A 23,205-nucleotide genomic window follows, 5' to 3' on the forward strand; every position below is an offset into this window, starting at 1 on the left:
TAAAATATTATTACAATTTATTTTAAAATCCAGTTTATTCCTGTGACGGAAAAGCTGAATTTTCAGCATCATCTTCTTCAGTGTCCTTTAGAAATAATTCTAATACACTGGTTTGATCCTCAAGAAACATGCTAAGAAACAATATGAAAAATAACCTAATATGTGAGTAGATATTAGCAAATTAATTTGAACATTGCACATTAAAATGAGAAGCTTCTGAGATTGTTGAGAAAGTGGCCAGTGATAATGATGGAGCTAAACTGTCATGCCTCAGATGGTCATGTTGAAATTTTAGGCTGATTTTCCATTCATTTACGATAAGCTAGCAGGCAAAGAGAAACTAGTGAAACTACAGACTACGATAAGCAGCACAAATATCATTCATACACATTAAATGTAATAGCTGGCTCGCACACGTGGTATACACATTATCACGCCTCGGGGTGTATTAGCTGACATTTACATCTGCATCTAAAACTCTCAGCGATAACGGCTTGAGTAAATCCACTTCTCGCCCATCCATCAAATTCATCACGTGTGTTTTCATTAGCAGTCTTTGACCTTTCAAATGTGCCATACACTTCCTGTGACATTAAAGTGAAAGCCATCTGTTGAGAGGATGCAGAGGGAAGCTGGGTCTGACACGTCAGGTTCATGTTATTTATTAGTCGGCTGATGGAGGACAACAGATTGTTCTACCATGTAATTCATCCCCCTTTTTTTTCTCAATATGACAGCAAAGGAGGCCAGGAAATGGATAGCTGACAAATAAAATGGACTTATTTTAAATATTAAAACGAATTTAAAATTAGATTACAAATTTTAAGATTGGATTAAAATATATATAAATTAAATAAATTATTATTAAATGTATATATAACCTGGATTTAAGACTTTTATATAATGTAGACCTCTAAAATCAACATCAAGATTATGGGTTGAATATACCGTAATATATACAAATGTTATTATTAATAGTAAATGAATTATATATAACTTATATATCATGGATTTACTGTATTTTAAAATGTAACATCAAGATTACGGGTTAAAAATGTATAAACTTCATTAATTATTAATAAATTACTTTTATGTTACATCGGACCTATATATAACATGGACTTATTTTAAAATTCAACATCAAGATTTTGGTTTAAATGTATATGCATTTAATTGAATTTTATTAACAGGACTTAAATAAATTGGATTTATTTTAAAATCGAATATCGAATATAAAGTTGGGTTAAATTTTTTTTGGGTTATATATATATATATATATATATATATATATATATATATATATATATATATATATATATATATATATATAAACACATAGATAATATTAATATAATACTTCTTTTACACAAATATTCAGTGTGCTAATAATTTTATGATGCTAATCCGAAACATACTGACTTGTTTGGAGTGATTGGCCATGAAGGTCCATATGACGGCGTTCTTCTCGATGGAGGTAGTCGGGGTGTACCAGGCCTCCAGAACAACCATTTGTCCCATTACTACCTCCATGTCCTTCCGTGGCACCTCGACCCGCTGAGAATCACCTGTGACAGCAGTGAAACAGCCAGTGATGGCACTTATCCTGGAGTTCAGAGGGGACATCCGCCAACAGGGCTTGACATCATTAAATTGTACATTGACCAAAAATCATAATAATGATAATCCTAAAGATGCAAAATTCCTAATCCATCCAAACACACACACAAACTTTTAAAACCCCTTTTGATCCCAAAAATCATGTACTAAAAAATGAATAAGGTGATACAAGGCAGTTCTGTAGCAAAAAATTCATACATTCCATACAATATTTTTTTAAATGCATACAATGCAATCTTACAGTAGGAAAAACTATCCAAACATATAGATGTTGCATGCTTTAGTACAAAGTACTTCTCAAAAACTAGTTGATGTAATTAAACAACAAGAAGTCAGAATGATGGTTGCCAACTAAGTGCATGAAAAACTGAATATAAAAAATATAGAAAAGTATAAAACAATGTTGACTTGTTTATAAGAGAAATAAATCTATTGCTTGCATACAAAGCTTCCACTTAAGGAAATATGCTAGCTTTTACCCCGAGGAGACTAATTTAAGTAACCCGCTGTCAGCGATCACTCACAGGGAAGGAAGTCTCCTGAGCTGCTCAGCTGGAGGTGGATCAACTGATCCCAGCATTCCCAACTATCCTGGTCGGCCAGTTTGGCGGTGGATCCCTCACAGAGATAGAGGTGATAGATGAGCTGAGCTGCTGCGCTGCACTGCTGCGATATTCCCTTTCCTTTCAGCTTTAAACTGAATCCGCCGGTGACGTAAAGACACTGACTTCTTGCTTTAGGCTGAATGCTGCCCTCAAGCTGCTTTCTTATTGCTCATGAGACTGAGTGCACCCATCTCTCCATTTTTTTAATTTCTGTTTTGGATCTGGACTAGTAATCCTCCAACAAGTCAATCTCAATCTTGCGACGCATTCCACAAGCTCACGTGAAACAAGTCAAGCTCAGCTGGACTTAAAGATGACATAATCTACATCGACAAGCGCTTTCACTGCTGAACTGCCTTCATTCATGTTCTCACAGAAAGATAAACCTCCAGGATTAAGGGATCCGATGGGAAACTGATCTAAAACACGACCACATTCCTCATCGTTTATCCTTATTCACCTCACAGGGGGAGCTATGCATTAGTTACCAAAAGATTTTGTTATTCTTTCTATAAATATTAAAATCATTAGTAATCAAACTAAAATTAGCTTATTTTATTTCCACGTTATTATATTTGTTATATTATTGTATTTATTTTATCATTTTATTTTATATTAAATTACATCTAGATATTGCATGTTAATAAATTATAAATAATAATAATAAAAATAACAAGTAATCTCTACAAATATTTTTATTTATTTATATAATATCCTATTATGATTACATATCATTACAATAATACAATACAATTTTTATAATAAACAATAAAAATGATTTATATAATATTTTAAAGGGGGGGGTGAAATGCTATTTCATGCATACTGAGTTTTTTACACTGTTAAAGAGTTGGATTCCCATGCTAAACATGGACAAAGTTTCAAAAATTAAGTTGTACGTTTGAAGGAGTATTTCTGCTCCAAAAATACTCCTTCCGGTTTGTCACAAGTTTCGGAAAGTTTTTTTCGAGTATGGCTCTGTGTGACGTTAGATGGAGCGGAATTTCCTTATATGGGTCCTGAGAGCGCGTCTGCCGGAAGAGCGCACGCTCCCGTAGAGCAGAGCACTGAGAGCACAACAGACTTCACTGATCAGAGCGAGAGCGTCACGAAATGTCACAAAAGGAGTGTGTTTTTGGTTGCCAGGGCAAGACAACCCTGCACAGATTACCTAAAGAGAAACAGCATTAAGGGACCGGTGGATGGAGTTTATTCTTACAGAGCATCAACGGAGTTGTGCAAGTGTTTGTTCCCCTGCATTTCGAAGATGCTTGTTTTACAAACAAGGCCCGTTTGACGCCGGATTTGCACATCGTTTATTTCTTAAGGATGATGCAATCCCAACGAAAAAGGGTCACGATCGTGTGTTGGAACCGCAGGCGGTGAGTAAAACTGCTTCAAATATCTCTGTGTTGTTAACTTAGCTATCGGCGTGTAAGCACATCAAGTTAACAACATGGGATGTTGTCATCAAACTGCACTTTCCACATGTACAGCTTAAAAAAAAAAAAGACGACAAAGTGGAACTTAGTCATTTTCCAAAACCGCTAAGCAAATATATACAGTTTCAGTACATACCACATAGAGACGTTGTTGCTGATGCTGCTCTTGTTAAACTTCAGCCTCTGGATCTGATTCTGGATCATAAATATACGCTGAATCTGACTGTTAGCCATGGTTTGTTTTGGTTGGTTTTTTTCCTCACGGTAATGTCACAGCTTCCAAAGTTCTCAACGCAAAAGCCTACTGGCGCTCGTGATTCTTTAGCTCCGCCCACACGTCACGCCTACAGACGCTCGTGTTTTTCTGGGGAAAAATTGGTACAGACTATCTTTCTCTTATGAATATAATAAAACTAAAGACTTTTTGGAGTTATGAAGGATGCAGTACTACTCTATAGGTACTCAAGATTAACAGGATATTGAGTGAAAACGAACATTTAAGTGTATCCTGCTTTCTACAAAAATTCAGCAGCAGAACTATTTTCAACATTGATTATAGTAAGAAATGACTAGAACTGGAGCAACGGCTGCTGAAAAGTCAGCTTTGCATCACAGGAATAAATTACATTTAAATATATATTCAAATACAAAACATTTATATGAAATTGTAACAATATTTCACAATAATAATTCTGTTTTTCAAGAATTTTTTCTTAGTAAGCAAAATAAACTTATTTTGAAAACATTTTAAAATATGACTGACTTCAAAATATAACATAACATAAATATTTAATCAAGATGAAAAAAAAAAGTGTATTTAAAAGAACTAAATTCACTTCCCAGACTGTCTGATTCAATCATATTACTTATCATATTTATCATATTATCCAAAAACAGTATTGTGCTTGTTTCTGTCCACCAGATTTGTTTGGCACTTTGTCAATCTCTAATCTTTTTAGTGGTGAAAGCTCAATGTTCCCCTTGGTCCCGGCCTGGGACTTTGGAGTGAGTGTAAGTAGGACATGCGTCTCCTGGACTCATGAAAGCAGCGTGACGATGTGTGGCGAATCTGATGTGCTGCGCTCAGCAACTGTCTATTTGTCCCCAGGTTTATCCCTTACATTTCTGAGCCATACTAGTTTATTAAATCAGGGAAAATCTTCCCTAATCCCATCCCTGGCTCCATCTGTGCTGCTCTAGACAGACACACACTGCACCAAGGTGGAAAGTCTGACATGGACACCTTGATTCAAAGATTACCACATGGCCACTCAACACAGAACAGACCTGATGAACTCATTTAGAAGTTCAGATCTTCATCCTGATGAAGAAGCTAGCAAGCTATGCACAGTTTGTACTGTTAAAACAATCAGCTGTTGTTGACTGACGCTGACAATGAGCTCTGGGATTGATATTTTCAGCACTGTAACATATAGTGCACAGTAGTACTGTGGACATTCAGAAGCTGAAGACTGGAGAAGCTGCACAAAGCAATGGGTGTGGGACATCTTTTGGAAATTTTCACCCCCTAAAATTAAACACTAAATAGAAATGGAGATCATAAATTATAGTACAGACTATTGCAGTTACAATAGCTCTCCTAGTGAGGGCAGCATAGTACTGCAGGATGAGAATTAAAAGTAAAGGTGACAGATGAGTTTATATCAAGGTATATATCAATTCCACTGAGTCTCGTGTGAATTCAAGAGAATCCACATCAGATCTCAATCTATTAAGCAGATTTGAATCCAGAGTCTTTAAAAATAAAGGTTTTCACAATGATGCCATAGAAGAACTATTCTAGGTTCACCAAATAAACTACAGTGAACAGTTTTTAAAAGAAACATTTTTTCTTAGTGTGAAGAATATTTTAATCACCTAAAGAACCTTTTGTACAATGGACATTTTCATGAATGTTAAAGATACTTCATACAATCATCAATGCCAGTAAATATAGTTTATTTGTAGTATAGTGTACTCCAATTTTATCATAAAATTGTGTATAACATACTTTAAACAAACTATAAAAATATAAAAATAAAATGGAAATGTGCTGGTAATTTTCTGCCAATTTTATCTATCAATTAATTTTTACAGAAATTTCGGCTAACTGTAAAAAACAATGCAATTAAAAATTAAAAATACAGGTAATACACATGTAAAAAAAAAAAAAAAAACATAATATTAATACATTACATTGTGTCCTATTTCTTACTGATTTTATTAGTGTATATAATTTAACACAACAACTGAGTCAGCTGATTCTGTAAGTGTTTTTGTTTTGTTTTCCTCAGCGAATCGGACTGATCTGATTCATCTTGAAAGAGAATTTGATCGAGTTCTCAAGTTTACAGCTAAACAATAAATACAACTGTATGTTCACACAAAGCTATCAAATAGCTTCAATAGGTTTGCAATACAGAGGTGGACAGACCGTCGGCCTTCATTTGTTGCCATTGCTAGAAAGATTCTTTTAAATTCTCTTTTGTGTGTCACAGAAGAACACCAGCATTTGGATTTAAATGACATAGGGTTGAGTAATTAAGTACGAGATTCAAGTGGATTTATAGGCAACAAAAAGGCTACAAGTAACTAACTTCATCATTGTCCATTTATAAGCCTCCTCTAAGAGTAAAAGCTGAAATCCCATGGCACATTGCAGGTGCTCAAAAACAGGCAAGCAGCTTTAATCAAATGTCCTTCCTGAAATGTAAAACACAAACACACGTTTTTTTTGTGAAAAGTGGTGACATCCCATAGGCGTAATGGTTTTTATACTGTACAAACTGTATATTCTATTGCCCTCTCCTTGTAATACCTGTGTCATACCCATGTCATTATACAGAGTTGTGTCCTGATATGTCACAAAAACAATCACACACACACACACACACACAAAACAACAACCTTGACCCGAGTGTTGATAGGAGTCTACTCTCGTTAAAAAGAGACCCATTGTCTTCTAATATAATCTCTTCTTTTGCTTGTCTCTGGCTCACAAGGTTTGTCTGATAAAGCTTTAGCATGAGCGATCTGAGCCAGCCTTGAAATACCTGCTTGGGCAGCTGCACATCAGGAAGCACTTCAAGCAACTCGGGTCTGATGAGTACGAGCGACCCTTCCCATCTGATTTCAGACTCGATTGTTACGGGAACGCATGGTTTAATTATTAGAGGGTTTGTTTGGAGTGCTGAGAGTGAGGTCAGCGGTATGTGGTGACACTGAGTGAAGTTTGCAAATATAAATGCCATCTCAAACAGAGGAGGAGTTTGTGGGTTAAGCAAGAGTTTTCTGTTATATGGCAATTGAATGATAAACATTTGGTAAAGGTTCCTTTAAATAGGATTACATCAGTTTAATCTCTAGTGCTATTTTAAGCGATTTTCACATCAAAGGACCTCTAAATCCCTGCAAGTTTAGATCGATTCTTCATGCATACATGGCCACAGACAGGAATGTCATCAGGGGACGACAATCAGGAACAGTGTCCTGGGTCTACCAAGGTCTTTTATGTATTCTTCAAAATCTTTGTTTTTTAATTATAAATGCCACTTTTGATCAATTTAATGCATCCTTGCAAAAAAATAAAAAAATAAAATTAATTTCTTGATAGAAAAAAAAACTGACATACTGACATCCTGGATGAATTTTTCAGTAAGCCAATTGCAATGCATTCTGGGATTGCCCTGTTCATGAAAGATGCATGCCATGCAGCTGAACCAAAATGAGGGATATCAGACACTGGCTATCTTTTGAAACTGCCTTCAGGTCAGCAGTGTGTCTGTGATGATTTAAAATGCCGGCTCTGTGGTCAGTTCACAAGTTGTTAGCAGAGCTTCTTCCCCCTTTCTTCTTCTTCATCTCTCTTTTCACACACACTCTCACACACCACTATGATAGCTAATATTAATCTTCAAAATAATACATTGTACAATGGAGGCCATATGTTGTGACATGACATTATGACATTATGGGAACAGCTAAAATAGAACGACTGCAGGGCTGGCGAAAAACTTATCAGTCGTAAATATGGTCTTAAATCTATGTGACTATAATTTGTTCTCAGTCATCATGACCCAAGCTGTCATGGGCTGGCCTTTCAGAGAAACCCAAACAACAGAAATAATACCAAGATACATGGAGAGTTAATAGACCCTACAAGTTCAGTCAATAACTGATCATAAAAACATGAGTAGACAGCCAGATATATAGATTTTCAATAACACCTTTAAGCAACATTACAAACGCTCTTGCTTTAAATAATCGGAGCTGCACCGAGATCATTATATTTGTTCATATGTCTGGCTGCTCTCAAATTCGTCAAACATGCTTTGTTTTGATTTGATGGAGTGAGGAGAGCATCACTCAGCCTGAATGTGATGGTCCTGAAGTGCTCTCCATCTCTGCCACTCAAGTCCACGGGAAGAAAATGATGCCGTTCCACAAAGCTAGTCTCTCCGTAGCCTCCAGCATATGGCCACAATCTCCTCCTACAAATCTGTGCAGAAAATATTAATCCATGCAACAGGCAGATGGATAGGGCTTGAATTATGTATAGAGCGTGAGCTCAAGGAGAATTATTCCATAAGTCTAGCAGCACATCTGACGCGTAACATCAAAATCAGGTTCTGGTGAAGGAAAGTCAGGAGAGAAGCTCATTACAGACTCTGGATGAGATGTGATTCACAAGGATAGGATTAGGGCTGGAGTCACAAAGGAAATTGAATGGCTATAAAAGGCTATCAGGAGAGAAGATGCGGCATGTTGCCTCAGTTCTCTCGTTCCTTCTGTAAAAAATTGCAGAAGAAGAGGGTTTCATCAATGTGTGCTTATAGTAAACTCTTGTACTTAACTGATTCTAAGATTGTTTGCTTTGCATTGATATTTTTGAATTTTTTGAATTCTGGGAAGACAGTTAAAGCATAGGTCTGGACACAGAAAAAAAAAACAACTGACATCCTGAAGGATCTTCATAACAATAAGGGGAAACGTAAAATATGGATGAGAATTCTTATCAGTGAATATTATTATCCACAGCAGACACTACTTGTTATCCATGAGTGTGTTGGTATCAGAATGTGTCCGTGTGTAATGAAATGAGCTTTATTAGACACCTTCCATCTGTAAACACTTATCAGATGTCCGTCATCTAATCGTATGCAGGTCTGTGAAGGTTGGCTCCAGGGTGGGCTTTCTGGATTATAAAAAGAACAAAAATAAAACTTTAACTAAATCACAGAAATCGTAGGTAGTGGGATAAATATTTAGATATCAGCGAGGGGAATGGATGCACTCATTTCATCTCTTGGACGTATCATTTCCAGGGAGATCCGACAGCTGCTATGGCAACCTCAGAGCTGACATCATCTTTCAAAGTTTGAGAGGTTATTTAGGCCATTGTTCAATTAAATACTGAAAAAAGATTGTTGGTATAGAAATCATTTTCACTCAGAAGTTGCTAGAAATTGCCGGAAACTTTTCAAATAATTACAAAGAAATGGCAAATTTTGTAGAGGTAGAAAGTATTTTATTTTAAAACATACTCTAATACTCTAATAATCTTTGTTTTATTATCCTTTTTGTATATGGGCCATTCAACAAAATTGGTCCAAAGTCATTAAAAATGTCTTGGAAAAAGGTTTCAGAAAATTTGTCCTCTCCCCAAATTTGTCACAACCGAAGCTCAGAAATAATAATTTAATTAGAAAGGTTATATTGGCCTATTAAGATTTAGCTTACATCTACAGTACATTGTAAATATATATGTGTGTGTGTGTGCGTGTGTTCGTTTTCGTTGTTTTTTTGCTATTTTATTCTTTTTTTTCAGAGGTAAATCAATAACAATTGAATTTTTAACAATATTTCAAGAGTAATTTATGAGATTTGTTGTATTTTTAATCCAATTTTTCTTTGTAAAAGGCAAAAAGTTGATCATACTGATTTCAAAGTTAAGGATTCATTAGTTTGAAAATACATTGAACAAAAAAACATCCCATGTTTCGGTAGTGAATGCACATTTTTCGGTAATGCTTTGGTAGCGACTACATCACATTACAGAATTTTTGCATACTGTGCTTAGTTGCAGAAAAAAGGTGTTCGGTAGTGACGTTCCTTAGAGTTACACACAGATTTCTCATACGTTTGAACACATTTAACAAAATAGTAAGCTTACTATGTATAAAATAATTATTTATTGGATATTTTCAACTGGGTGGTGGCTGTCCCAAACCCTAAACCCTAAATTTTCACCTATACATTTTTTTTTTCCATAGTTAAGACTCATAAGACAACTCTATTTAGTACTCAAGCACTGTGTTCTGTGTGCACATTGAGCCGCATCTCTGCGCAAAAGTATGACAAAATACCCATCTTGGTGAGTATCCTTGAAAACAGTAGGTTAGGTCTTTAAGTGAATAAGTGAACTTTAACAGGTGAGAAGGAAATGGGATGTGTATCATTATATTTGATCTTTGCATTGTATCTTAAAGTAACAGCACATAATTTACCAACTGCTGTTGGTGTCCTAAATATTAACCCCATTTTAACTTACTGCTCCTGACTGAATAACGTTCTAAAATATACAACAATATGGAGATGAAATCGATAAAGGCTTATAAAATAATTATTCTCCAACAGCACCAGACATATCAATAAAAAAGTCTGTTGGTGGGGATTTCTCAACTCTTTTATCCAGAAAATATTTTATTGCCATTATTCCCTTATTATGCGAAGGTATGGCTCACAAACAAAACTAAAATGCTTGATCTAACCTAGAAGAAGAGGATGGCCGTTGGGAGCTGGGATGAATGCAAGACGTCTGTGCCTAAATCCCACAGGGCTGCCCCGCACAGCTGTGGGACAGAGTTGACCCCATGCTGAGGCTCAGGTGTTTTATACAGTTGCTAAGCAAGAGCCGAGGAGCTCAAAGCTAGCATGCAGAACATGGAGCGTTTCTTCATGCGCTCCAGTGGAGAGCTAGAAAAACTTGGTCCCATCCCAACCTGAAACCCACTGCAGACCATCGGCCTTCATTTGTTGCCATTGCTAGAATACTCTCCGGGGATGGGAATTTAGATAACATATGGTGAGCAACACAGTCCTATGAGATTAATTCAAATTTAAACAACATTTTGTAATTTTGGATTTATAAAACATTATCAACATAATGGAAAAGTGTAGCTAGCAAGCTTAGAAGCTTACACTATACTGTTTAAAAGTTTGGGTAGATTTTTTTATGTTTTTGACAGAAGTCTCTTATGCTCAGCAAGGCTGCATTTATAAAGTAAAAACACTTACAATTTAAAATAACTGTTTTGTATTTCAATATATTTTAATATAATATATTTTTTTCCCATGAATTTTCAGCAGCCATTACTTAGTCTTCAGTTTCATATGATCCTTCAGAAATCATACTAATTTGCAAATAAAATCTTATTATCATTATTGAGAACAGTTCTTAATATTTTTGTTTTGCGATATTATTTTATGTGATATTAATAGTTTAGCTTTAAATTGTGATAATTTTTTTCCCGGGATTCTTAATTAAAAAGGTCAAAGGGAAGCATTTATTTGAAATATAATTTTTGTAATATGATAAATGTGCCTATTTGATCAATTTAATGCTTCCTAGCCTAATAAAAGTATTCATTTATAAAAAAGAAAAAAGAAAGAAAAAAAGTTTTGCATCTGTTCTGATATGTGTATAATAAAAATAGTTTTGAAATCATTAGTCTGACCTGAACATGTGGCCCATTAAGTTTAAAGTGACACAAGGTTTAAATGGCTAGTTATAAAACAAAACATAAACAGTTTTATGTTGAAAGGGAATCTTCATCCATAATGTATACAAAGCATAGCATTTTCGCACACAATGATGTCTCTCGTCACACTGCCCTTTCATGACTTGTGTGACGGCTCACGGCTGCAGTGCACCTCTCAACAAACGCTATACAAATTGTTCAATAATCATTCAAAAGTAAAGAATTTGACTGCACTGGGAAACACAGACGCAAATCAGGTGAAGGGGCTTTAACAGGACTTGAGAAACACATTAACGTGAGGACCCTAAATCTTTTGTTTTGCTTCTGGAGACACATACTGCCTTTTGATGATAAATCATATATGAATGAGCTTGGAATGAGCTTCCTATAGGAATCAGTTCGGAAGATGAATGAATCTTATTAAATACTTGACATGTTTATGACTGTTCTGAAAAGACAGTTCAGGATGCCCAGAGCGAGGCATATTGTCACATTGCTTTGCAGTTATACAAACAGAGAAAAAAGTATAAAACTAACAGACCGATATTACACATCACATCTGCTAGCCTGTTGACAATACAATTAAGTATAAAGTTTTTCAGTGTGTTTGAGCATCAAATCAGCATATTAGAATGTTATCATGTGACACTGAAGACTGTAATGTAATGATATAATTGCAAAAACATTTTGTAATATTAATGTTTTTACTATATTCTTGATGTAAAAAATGCAGCATGCTGAGTATTAGTGACTTCTTCCAAAACACAGCGTACACCAATCACAGAAAAGTCTCCCTAGAGCAAACCTAAGGTTAAATGCTTTGCTCAAGGGCACAACAGTAATAGGTTTCCTCGTAAGCACGCACATTGCCTGGACATGGAAACAAAACTGGAAACAAAGTATGCAATGTGTGGATAAGAAAATGAGTTGAATATTGGTCAGTGCCTTGAGCTTATTCAAATGCAAAAATGTCTGCAACCCTGAGATCAAATTAGAACCTGTTACTGTTTAAATGATAACCTTACAAATATGAACTTCTGCATTATGTTCAAACACAAGACTATTTATTCTCTGAATGCAACACTGTCTCAGACTGAAGGAATCTGCTGAAATCTGCAGGTGTTCGTTTACTGACGCACACGGACATCAAGGACATTAGACAGAGCTCCTTTTAGACTCTCATTCAAAGCTATAAATGTACAATAGGTTTATATGTCCTGCAATAGACCATGGTCAGGAAGCACAAAATTAAATTTGAGGAAAACAACGCTCTGAGGGATGGTGGTCGAGTGCATTCAATTTGACATACTGACCTAGGCCCACGTCTACTTCTTCACTACACAAAGTGTTTTGTTTTCTGCCGATGCGCGCAAGGAATACTTTCAATCCTTTCTATATGAGCTTGTTTTCATTCATGTTGATTTACATATTGTTTCTACTCCTGACTTAAATGTATAACAGACCATAACGAAGATATTTTGAGGAAAATGAAAATAGCGCATCAACAGTACACAAGGCCAATAAAACGAGGAGGCTAAAAATGGATGCAAATATTTATAATGATGCATGCGCATCATTACTGAATCATGGATTTGAAAACCATAAATACTAAATCAGACACAATCACGCTGACTCATTAACCTTGTCTCATTAGACATGCTCAGTCCATTTTGAGCATTTGCGATGTATTTTTCACGAAAGCTGCAAAGAATTAAATTTAAAACATGAAAAAAACATACATTTTCAGTGCTCTACATGATTCACTATAAAAATGCTGCTACAAAACTGGTGGTTTCTCTGAGCTTTTATATTTAACATATCACACGTGCATTAGTCCGGTATGGATTTCAGAATATTTATGGCCATCCATGACTTCCATTAAAAATAATTTTCAGTAACTCAAAAAAAATCTATAATAACATAAAATATAAATATTACACGAAAAACGTCAAAATTATAAATCGGAATTTAACTGAATTGAAATTTAATATAGTATTACAATTAAAAAGAAAATAAATGTATACAAATATAGAAGTATGTGATACGATTAAGGGATCTAATATGGTATGCAGAACAAGGCATTAATATGTGCTTTATAAGTACTAATAAACTAGTGCTAGTAATATGCATGCCTTACAGTGAGAATTGGTCCTTAAAGTGTTACCATTAAAGCTTAAACTAAAATTATAAAACTGAAAATAAAAGTACAAATGTTATATATATATATAATCATTACTGAATACATAAATAATGCTTGTCAAATCAGTTCATAAAGCTGCCAAGAGTCAGCTCTGCTACCGTAAGTATTGTAGAGCGGCGATCTGTTGTCGTTCTGTGGTGTGAAAGACACTACAATTAGCGCCCAGTACGATTACAGTAAGTGGGTTACATTGTGCAAGAGTGTGATCAGAAACGATGACCCTTCCCCCTGACTTCTTCTTCCAGGGGCATTCTGTGGATCCTTAGGGGATTGGACGATGTTCCTTAGTCCATGTAGCTAAGCTGTCTCTTCACACTATAATCCCATTAGCAGCCCAAGCTGTCTTTACGAGGAAAAAGACAGGCCGATTCTGGCCTTAACGAACAACATTTCTTAATCTGTGACTTTTCAATTCCCAGTACAATTGCATTTGGCATTGCTATTAATTCAGTGGGTGGAAACCCCCTTTCACATGCTACAAGGAGGATTTCAGCAGATCTACTCTTGGTTATCTAGGTTACCAGCCAACATTTTAAAATAAGACATCTATTACCTGGAATTATCACAATACAAATGCAATATTAATATAGATCAGAGGAAAACACAGAAGTTGTTAAGCTAAACAAGTCTGATGCATGCTGTCTATAAAAAGTGCCATCTGTGTTGAAAAAAAAAGGAACTTCATCACACCAGCTATGATGGATAAATGTCCTGTTTTGTCAGAATTTGCCATATATTTTGGACAGGAAAACTTTTTTTTTTTTTTAAAGAATAATAATATTCTTCCCCTCCAATGACCAAATTCTTTACAGGCTTAAATGTGGGGGTCTGATGATGAGGAAACACGTTTCCCTAAATAATTGATCACACCATCAGTTCACTTTAAATTCTATAATGTTTTCTTAGTGCATGAAAGATGTACTGTATTCGCAATATATTTGCATGAGACATATTCACCTTAGCTAAACAAAGACACTATGGGTTACTGTCCCTAAAGTAACAGCAAAGTGGGGTCTTGCTAGAACTGAATGCCCTAAAAAGCATTTAATGTAGTCACACATTTTCCCAAGTATTACCATCATGCTTCTCCGCTTGACAGTAACAGTCTGCCGCTCAGAAATAATAGATGCTCACCAAAACACTACTTCATTTGCCTCAAAGAAAGTCTATGAGGGAAGCCTGAATAGAAATGCATTTCAATCCTAAAATCACACTCAAATTGGGATGAAAATCACAAGAAATTTTGCAATTTTAGTTCATATTCAGTAATTTTGAAGAATAAAAAGGTAAATTTTCACTGCAAAAAACGGCACAAAATAGCACAGAAAGGAAGTTTTTCGTTTTTTTATGGGTTATTTTCCATAGAGGATCTAATTTGGTATGGATGTTTCATATATCTATTCCACTCTAGCTATAATTGAAATAAGATAAACACCCAAATCGATATCAATAGAAACCGTGCATGTGTTAGAAGGAAAGATAAAAAACTCCAGCGAACTTCATGTTCATGTGGAAGCCGTTTATATTATAAGCCAGATAAATGCAATTCAATCTTTAGGGAGAAAAAGGACTACCAAGGAGCCTGCTTACTTCTCATTTCTAAAGCACAATAGAGAGCCGCTCTTTACCATAACAGAAGCTCTTATCTGCTCTGCTTATGGAACATACTGTAACTATGGAAACTGATGGCAGCATTTTACTGCTTTTTATCAGGCTTTATGTTACAAACTTTGACAATCAGTATTATTAAGGGCAAATGGTTAATAAACAGCACTGAGCCCAATGTACACAGCACAATTTCCACATCAGAATGTAGAGCACTCCAAACCTCCACAGACTAGGATGCCGAGCTTATCAGGTCCAAGCAGGTTTCACAGACGCTGCTCTGTGCGTGGAACTGGGACTACATCAATTTAGCAACCAAGCTGGGGAAAATTGAGGCCTGACATAGAAATCAGAAGGTAACACAACTTTAAAGATGACAACAAACTTCCAGCAGGCCGAATTGGCTATGGAGCCTGAGGTAATTTTTTTTTATATACAGTATATATATATATATATATATATATATATATATATATATATATATATATATATATATATTTAAATATTCTGCACAAATGTCTTTATAAAATTAAACATTGTTTGGGCTCAGTAAGATTTTTTTTTTAAGAAGTCTCTTATGGTCACTAAGCTGAATTGATATGATTAAAAACACAGTAAAATTGTAATAATGTAAAATATTTGTGCATGTTATACTGAATGCTTTGTATTTTAACTGTAATTTATTCCAGAGACATAACAAAGTAGAATTTTGGTCAATTTCATGTATTTAATCGGTTCATTTAATTATTCAATTCTGTGTGTGTGTGTGTGTGTGTGTATCTCTAAAAAATAAAATCTTTCTAAACTAAGGATATTATGTCCAATTCTTCAGTATATATTTTGTCTAAACCTTCAATATTATGAAAATGTTTTGTTTATAAAACTGTCACAGGCAATATCACACTCGCAAAATAATGTTGTACTAAATATGAGCACATAAGCATGTCTTTGAATTTTAACTACTATTTGGGGGATTCAGAATGAAATCATTGCTGTGCTTCATGCTGCAGGAATGCTGCCCCACACAGATTACTCTGAGATCAGTCCCATCATGCCTGATTATTCTACCTAATTACATTTGCAGGTGATGGGTGCACAGCGTGACCAACCTCTTCCACCTTTGATATTATCTCACATGACCATTTCTCATCCTCGGGCACATCAGAGTAATTGCTACTACTATCAGAGGGACGACGTAATAAAAAGCTCTTCTAGATAAGAGTTAAACACACACAGCTCTCCTTACAAGATGTGTGTCAAGTAGCATCAGTGCGATGAAGGATGGACGGACGGATGTGGATCAGCTGCACAGATGTAGCGCCAGGGCAGGGGGAGGCTTAATAAGAGCTCAGGAGAGATGGGGGAGAGATGTTATGCTCCGCCGCGATAAGTGAGAAGGGAACGGACGACTCCGTCGCAGATCAGAAAGAGTGAGAGCGAGGAGGGGGGCAGATGAAAGCTTAAAACAATCAGTGGCGTTAATCTGCAAGGTGCAACAGCTGCTCCTGGTGTATTCTGAGGTGGCTGGCCCGGATCAGATCCTTTAGGCCCTTATTGGCCTCACTCGACCAGGTCTGGCCTGCCTAAATCCAGGTCACTACTCCCAAAAAAAACAAGATTTCTGTCCGTACCCTCGGACTATCCAGGGTAACAGGGATTATGTGCCTCCAGGTCCAGTCTTGCCCTTTTCTAGAATCATGTTTAGCAGGTTACATGAACATGGTTTAGACTACTGGTCAAAAATATAAATATATTGCACTATAAAAATAAACATATTTCAACAGTAAAATCCTAAAGTAATGATAATTGGTTAATAGTATATTTCCTTACTCTATGAAAAATTGTAATAAACCTAATTTGACATTTAATGTAATTTTACAGCAAAATACTGTGAAGTTGTAGGATATTCAAAAGTAAAAGTAATCTTATAATATACAGTGAAAAAACATAAATTGACCTTCCTAAAATGTCCTCAGTGAGCTCACATGTGATGGTTTACCACTGAAATAACTGTTTCTTCTTGTTTTTTTTTTTGTATTTGTGCGTATGTCTGTATATTAGGATTTCCCTCAGCTTGTGGACAAACTACTTGTGAACTCTGATTCATAAAGTGGCCCTTTCTTTACCACTTGTGTTTTTTAGCCAGTTAGTTAGTAAGCTAGTAAGCTAGTTAGTATTATTTTATTATATTAAAATGGTAAAAAAAATTATTTGATGTATTTTATATATTTTTTTATATAATTTTAATATTTATTTTATTATTATTGATCAGATTTTAGTAATATGGTATATCAACATTGTTTTTAGTATTTAAGGATTATTATGTATGTATGTCTGTATTTATTTATTCATACATTCATTCATTTATACACACACACATACTGTAAAAATATGATAAATCTAAACTGCACCTACAGTTCTACAGTCGTTTCTACAGTAAAAATCAGAGAACCACAGCTGCCATTTTACCGTAACTTTTTTGTACAATTTCACTACTGTACATTAATCCTACACAGGGGTGCCGGACAGGGGGTAACAGTGGAACAGAGTAACAGACACCCATGGCGAGGGGGGGGGGGGGTGGGGGGGGCTGATCTCAAACCCCCCCATCAATGAACATGATCTTACAATAGCGACCATTCTAAAAAAAATTTATTTTTTCATTCGTGACCCCCACCCCGTACAGAATGTGATTTGAGGGGGCCCCATAGCAAATTCAGTGCACAGAGCCCAGCAATCCTAGCGATGGCCATGGTACTATAAAGCACACACTTTGTGGTATTCACATTAAAAATAGCTCTGCGTCGCCTGCCTCATGTAATATCACATGTGTTATTGTGGTACTTAGATCAATATAGCCCTTGACAGCTGATCCAACTGCCAGGGATGCATCCATCCTAATGAAAGGATAAGCTTCTCTGTATCTAATCCTGCTGAAATAGCTATTTCTCCCCAATAATCCCCATAAAACACACTCTTAGCACACAATGACACTATATAGAAGTACCTATGACATATTTTGTCAAATGCTGGAGTGTGTGGTCAGCTAGTTTGCAGTTTCCCAGGTGTCTCTGAAGCCCACAGAGGCGCACAGCAGTGTGCCCAGAGGAGCCATGGCCTCATTGTGATGGTAGAGATCCTCATTACTGTATCCACTCTCTGAACTTCCACCTGCTGTAAAACAGCGTCGCCCTCGCCTACGCTCCAGAGAGAGACACACCGGCACCTTTGAACACACAGCGGGCTCTCGAGGGAAGCGCAACTATGATGCCATGCTCATCTGCTGTTGAAATTGCATGCAAGTTTATAAACAGATTGCAATTATAATTATTTAAAATACATGTTGAGAAAACTCAATGATGGGGCGTCTGTCCTTTCACTGCTTTACTTCCCGCAGGTGCCAGAGAGAGGGGGAGGGCAACGGGGCTGCAGGTGTGATACAGCAGCACTTACATGAGATGCTGTATCTCTTCAAAAGCATTAATGAGAGCTGAATCTGTCTCGTCTCAGATTTGTCTGTATATTTCTTGACAGATGAATGTGGGCTTAATGGTTGTCAGCTGTATAGTTTCCTGGTAAATCCTGGAGATATTAAGGACTGCACATATAGAGATATAGATATACTATATAGCGAATTCAAGATATATGTAAATAGGAATGGGTAGTATAACAGCAGAAATTTGTCATCCAGCTGAGATTTGCTATATGTGACCTTGGACCACAAAACCAAGTCGCTGGGGTATATTTGTTATATAATTGCCAAAACTACTGTACATTGTATGGGTCAAAGTTATTGATTTTTCTTTTATGCCAAAAATCATTAGGACATTTGGTAAAGATCAAGTTCCATGAAGATATTTTGTAAATTTCCTGCCGTAAATATATAAAAACTTAATTTTTCATGGCTAAGAACTTCATTTGGACAACTTTAAAGGTGACTTTCTCAATATTTAGATTTTTTTGCACCCTCAGATTCCAGATTTTCAAATAGTTGTATCTCGGTTGAATATTGTCCTATCCTAACAATCTTATTGCTTATTTATTCAGCTTTCAGGTTATGTAAAAATCTTAATTTCGATAAATTGATCCTTATGACTGGAATTGTGGTCCGGGGTCAAATATTATTTATCATATGTATATTTGCACAGCTAGTGGACAAATTTACATCATCACATGTGAAAGCAACAAGAAAGTAATGCAAAAATATCTGTACCAGTACAAATCAAAAGACTGATTTCAACAATAGAACGGTGGTAGGGTTAATGAAATAAAACATGGATTTTTGCCACTATTGAATGTTCTTTGCTGCGCAGGGGGCAAACATAATTGCCTCTGGTAGGTGAGCATTACCATTTCTAAAGATCTCTGTTGTGAAGGCCCAGTGATCCACACTCAATTGCAGCCATTGATTATCCACCTCTGGCTTTTCACAGAGGATGAAACAGTTTGTTTAAACATGCCGCAATTTGCTACAGGTGATTTAGTGCCTGGAGTAACCAATTATTTGATTAGATTTTAATTGCTAAAGATGATAATTTAGCAAAGTATTAAATGTTAGATTTATTACGATCTTTTTTAAAGTACAAACACAATTATCTTCCACCTTCTAGGAAAGGATCTACACTAACACTATTTGCACAAAGGTTGTAGGAACACAAGAAGGTGTAGCCCTGCATCACAGTGACCACAGCTGAACACTTCAAGGGACTTAAGCCATCTCCTGTGGGGCTTTTCCTTTAAAACGGTATGGAGTGTATTTAAGCTTGTATGGATGAAAAAGCGCTTGATAAATGGCATTCAAAACCTGGGCATTTTTATTTTCAGAAGATTTTAGTTCACAGCAGGAATTAATAAGCCAAACTGATGTTTCATTGTTAATACTAAATAAGGGATTGTGTCTAAATTTACAGTCTACATACAGAACGTAACCTTCAGACCACCTTCAAGACTTAAAGGGATCATTTAAGTGAACAAAAGAGTTTGGTTCATTTTCAAAACACAAATGTTTATATATTTTAATTAAATCTGAGTGGTTTCCGTTTCCTCCATTTGAAGTCCGGGAAACCAAAACTTAACTTGAAATAAGAATCTAGTGGTTTACTTAAAGTCTTGTGATTTACGATTGATTTATATGATGAACAGATTTAATTTAAGCTTTTATTCATATCTAACCAATGATCGACACACACGGAGCACATCAAATATGGTAAACATGGAAGCTCAAACATGTACGTTTTTAATAACAAAAAAAATATTAAACTGTAACTATGCTTCCCCTATTCAAGCTCGCTGATTTGTTTAAGAATAAATCACCATTTTATCTTAGATATTTTTGCTGCATAGATTACAGAACCAACAGCAGTTGTGCCAAGCGGTGCCAGCCCGAGTTATTTTCTGTTCATTGCCAGTTCATTCAGTAAAGACAAGTTAACAATCTAGCTTCTGAGTACTAAGTTATTAACCCAACAATAGAGGGTTAAGTTATTTTGTTTGCAGTGGGCCACACAAACATATGTGTTCGGTTGTGTGGGCCGCGAGTTGAAAAAGGTTGGGAATCACTGATATAAACCAATCATATCGCATTACATTACTTAGATCAGTCAGTTAGCTCTACACATTTTGAGAATATCTCTTATCACTTCAGACATTTGTTGAAAGTAAAAGTGAAGTGACGTGTGTCCGAGTATGGTGTCCCATACTCAGAATTTGTGCTCTGCATTTAACCCATCCATGGACTTTATAAGTTGGATCTTACCTGAGTAATATCTTACCTGAACTTTCAATGGAGGGACAGAAATGTCTCAGGATTCTTAAAAAATATTTTAATATTCGTTTTGAAGATCAAAGTCTTATGGGTGAGTAAACTGTTAAACCATTTTCATTTTATTGGGTGAACTAGTTCTTTAATGTTTCTCAAAAAATGAAATAAGTTCAGTATCAAGCATAGTATTCTACACACTCTATAGTATTCTATAGTATTTGGCTACCACAAAAAAAAAATAATAATAATAATAATGAACTGTGCAATGTAGTAATTTTGCAAGGCGGCATGTATGGTGTGGCAATATCCTTTTGGGGCCACACACGATAGGTCAAACAAAACCACTAAATGTTTGCAGGCTACAGCAATGTCATCTGGCAGTTTCCCCATTATATGGCACACTCTCCATATAATGCAATAACGGTGCCTCCCTGGAGGAACAGAAACAGTACCACATCAGCAACTTGCCATGTTGGAAACACAGACCAAAACCCTGACAAAGCAACCAATACCAGTTTAATAAGGCTCCCTACGTTTCAAAACATCCAAGAGGCTATGAGGGCATGTGAATGCAATTTTAGTATATTCTACTTTGTCGATGAATTGGGAGTTTTGAAGCTCAAGGAACGAAATCTGTAGCAAAATGGCACAGTTGTAACTTGTCAGCCAGCACTGAGAGTGTATTCGTACCTTGTTCTTGCTTGTAAAAATGCCAGACTAATTCAGCGGATTACAAGATCCTCTGACTTGAAGCTTGTTGGAGATTAATCAGGACAATAGTCATATCACGACACCTGAATACACTGCAACTACTTTTAGGTGTTGGCTACAAATGGTTTTACTGTGTCAATCTTCATTTTACCACCTGATTTACTATAAGGGACAATCAGGATTCAAGATAGTAAGGCTTAATGTGATGACTTCCCATTAGGCAAAGAAGAGCAATGGCCGTACATCAGGATAACATCTGTTAGTAAGGAATAAATATCAATTTCTTAAATAATATTTAATAACTACAAACAAATTATGAGGACTTTTACATGGGTTATTTTATTATTACTGATTCTCTTATTGATTCTATTGTTATTGGGTCTCTCCCTCAACACATTTAGCTACAATATCTAACTGTATAAAATGAATGCATCATCTAAGATGAACAAAAGTATTTGATTTGAGACTTTACTTATGACACAGTCCCTTTTAACTCACAGTTCGCTCAACATAACATACGTTGCCTACATGGATTTTGAGAATGCAGTATTGCACACAGTTAGCTGATATTTCTCTTCCAATTTCTCTTACCAGGAAGCACGCACAACCAGGCGAGGAGCAGAAATGTTGGAGGTCTCCAGTCCATCAGCATCTCCATCGCCCGTCATGAAGCCTCCGCTCGGGCGACAACTCATACAGCATCCAGCGATAGTCACTCCGCGCTCTTCTTATTCTTAGCTGTCTCCCGCCTTCTCTCTGTTGTTACAATTAAAATTTTGTGTACTCAACCCCGACAGAAGAACTAGACTCCCGCTTGTAAATGTAATCCCCTTCCCTCTTCTTTTCTCATCCGTGCAGCGGACGGCATCTGGAGAAGGGCTCTTTGGAATGCTTTGGTGGTTCTTTTTTTCTAAATAAACTCTCTTCGAAAAGTTACGCTAGCATTTTCACTCATAAGTGAAGTTTCTGGCTGTTGTTGGACGGTACCAGTCGCGTCTGTCACCTGAGCGTGAATCCCCTCGCAAGACTAATGTGTGCTGAAGCCACGCCCCTTTCAGCCTACAGGTGTCACGAGCGCTCCTCGAACATTTCCTCTCTGTAGCTACTATTCTTTACGAATAGCCAATTAATAATAATAATAAAAATTAATTTCTAAATTTAATTTAATATAAAAATATATATTCAATATAATGATTAATAGCCACATGCAGTGGAACATCACACTGTTGAACTATTTAAATCTATTGAGACTCTGAAAGCGTCCCTGGATATATATATATATATTTTTTTCTGTTTATTTCCTTTGATAATACTATGATTACAACAGTTTTTACAAAAGTATTTCTATTTTAATGTTGTTTTTGTTTTAGATTAAGAAAACACATAATCAACAACACACACAGACACACACGCACACACACACACACACACACACATTTTTAGCAGTGGAACAAACTCATCCTGACATAACAAGCCAAAAACAAAACATGCACAGTGAAAGCGT

The 23,205-nt window shown here is 35.9% G+C and overlaps 1 protein-coding gene across 2 annotated transcripts in view; it reads right to left on the reverse strand.

Annotated features, from left to right (window-relative positions):
• The window catches only part of esamb (endothelial cell adhesion molecule b), a 32,124-nt gene extending 9,410 nt beyond the window's left edge, over window positions 1–22,714 (reverse strand). For both annotated transcript variants that reach the window (XM_026226213.1, XM_026226212.1), the window contains exons 1-2: window positions 22,293–22,714; window positions 1,420–1,565 (exon numbers count right to left, since the gene is read on the reverse strand). In XM_026226213.1, the coding sequence (XP_026081998.1) occupies window positions 1,420–1,565; window positions 22,293–22,359 (213 nt within the window). In that variant the 5' untranslated portion in view covers window positions 22,360–22,714. The remainder of the gene's footprint in view (window positions 1–1,419; window positions 1,566–22,292) is intronic.
• Window positions 22,715–23,205: the final 491 nt, after the last annotated feature.

The sequence above is a fragment of the Carassius auratus genome, chromosome 40 (assembly GCF_003368295.1).
Source record: "Carassius auratus strain Wakin chromosome 40, ASM336829v1, whole genome shotgun sequence".
Taxonomy (NCBI): Eukaryota; Metazoa; Chordata; class Actinopteri; order Cypriniformes; family Cyprinidae; genus Carassius; species Carassius auratus.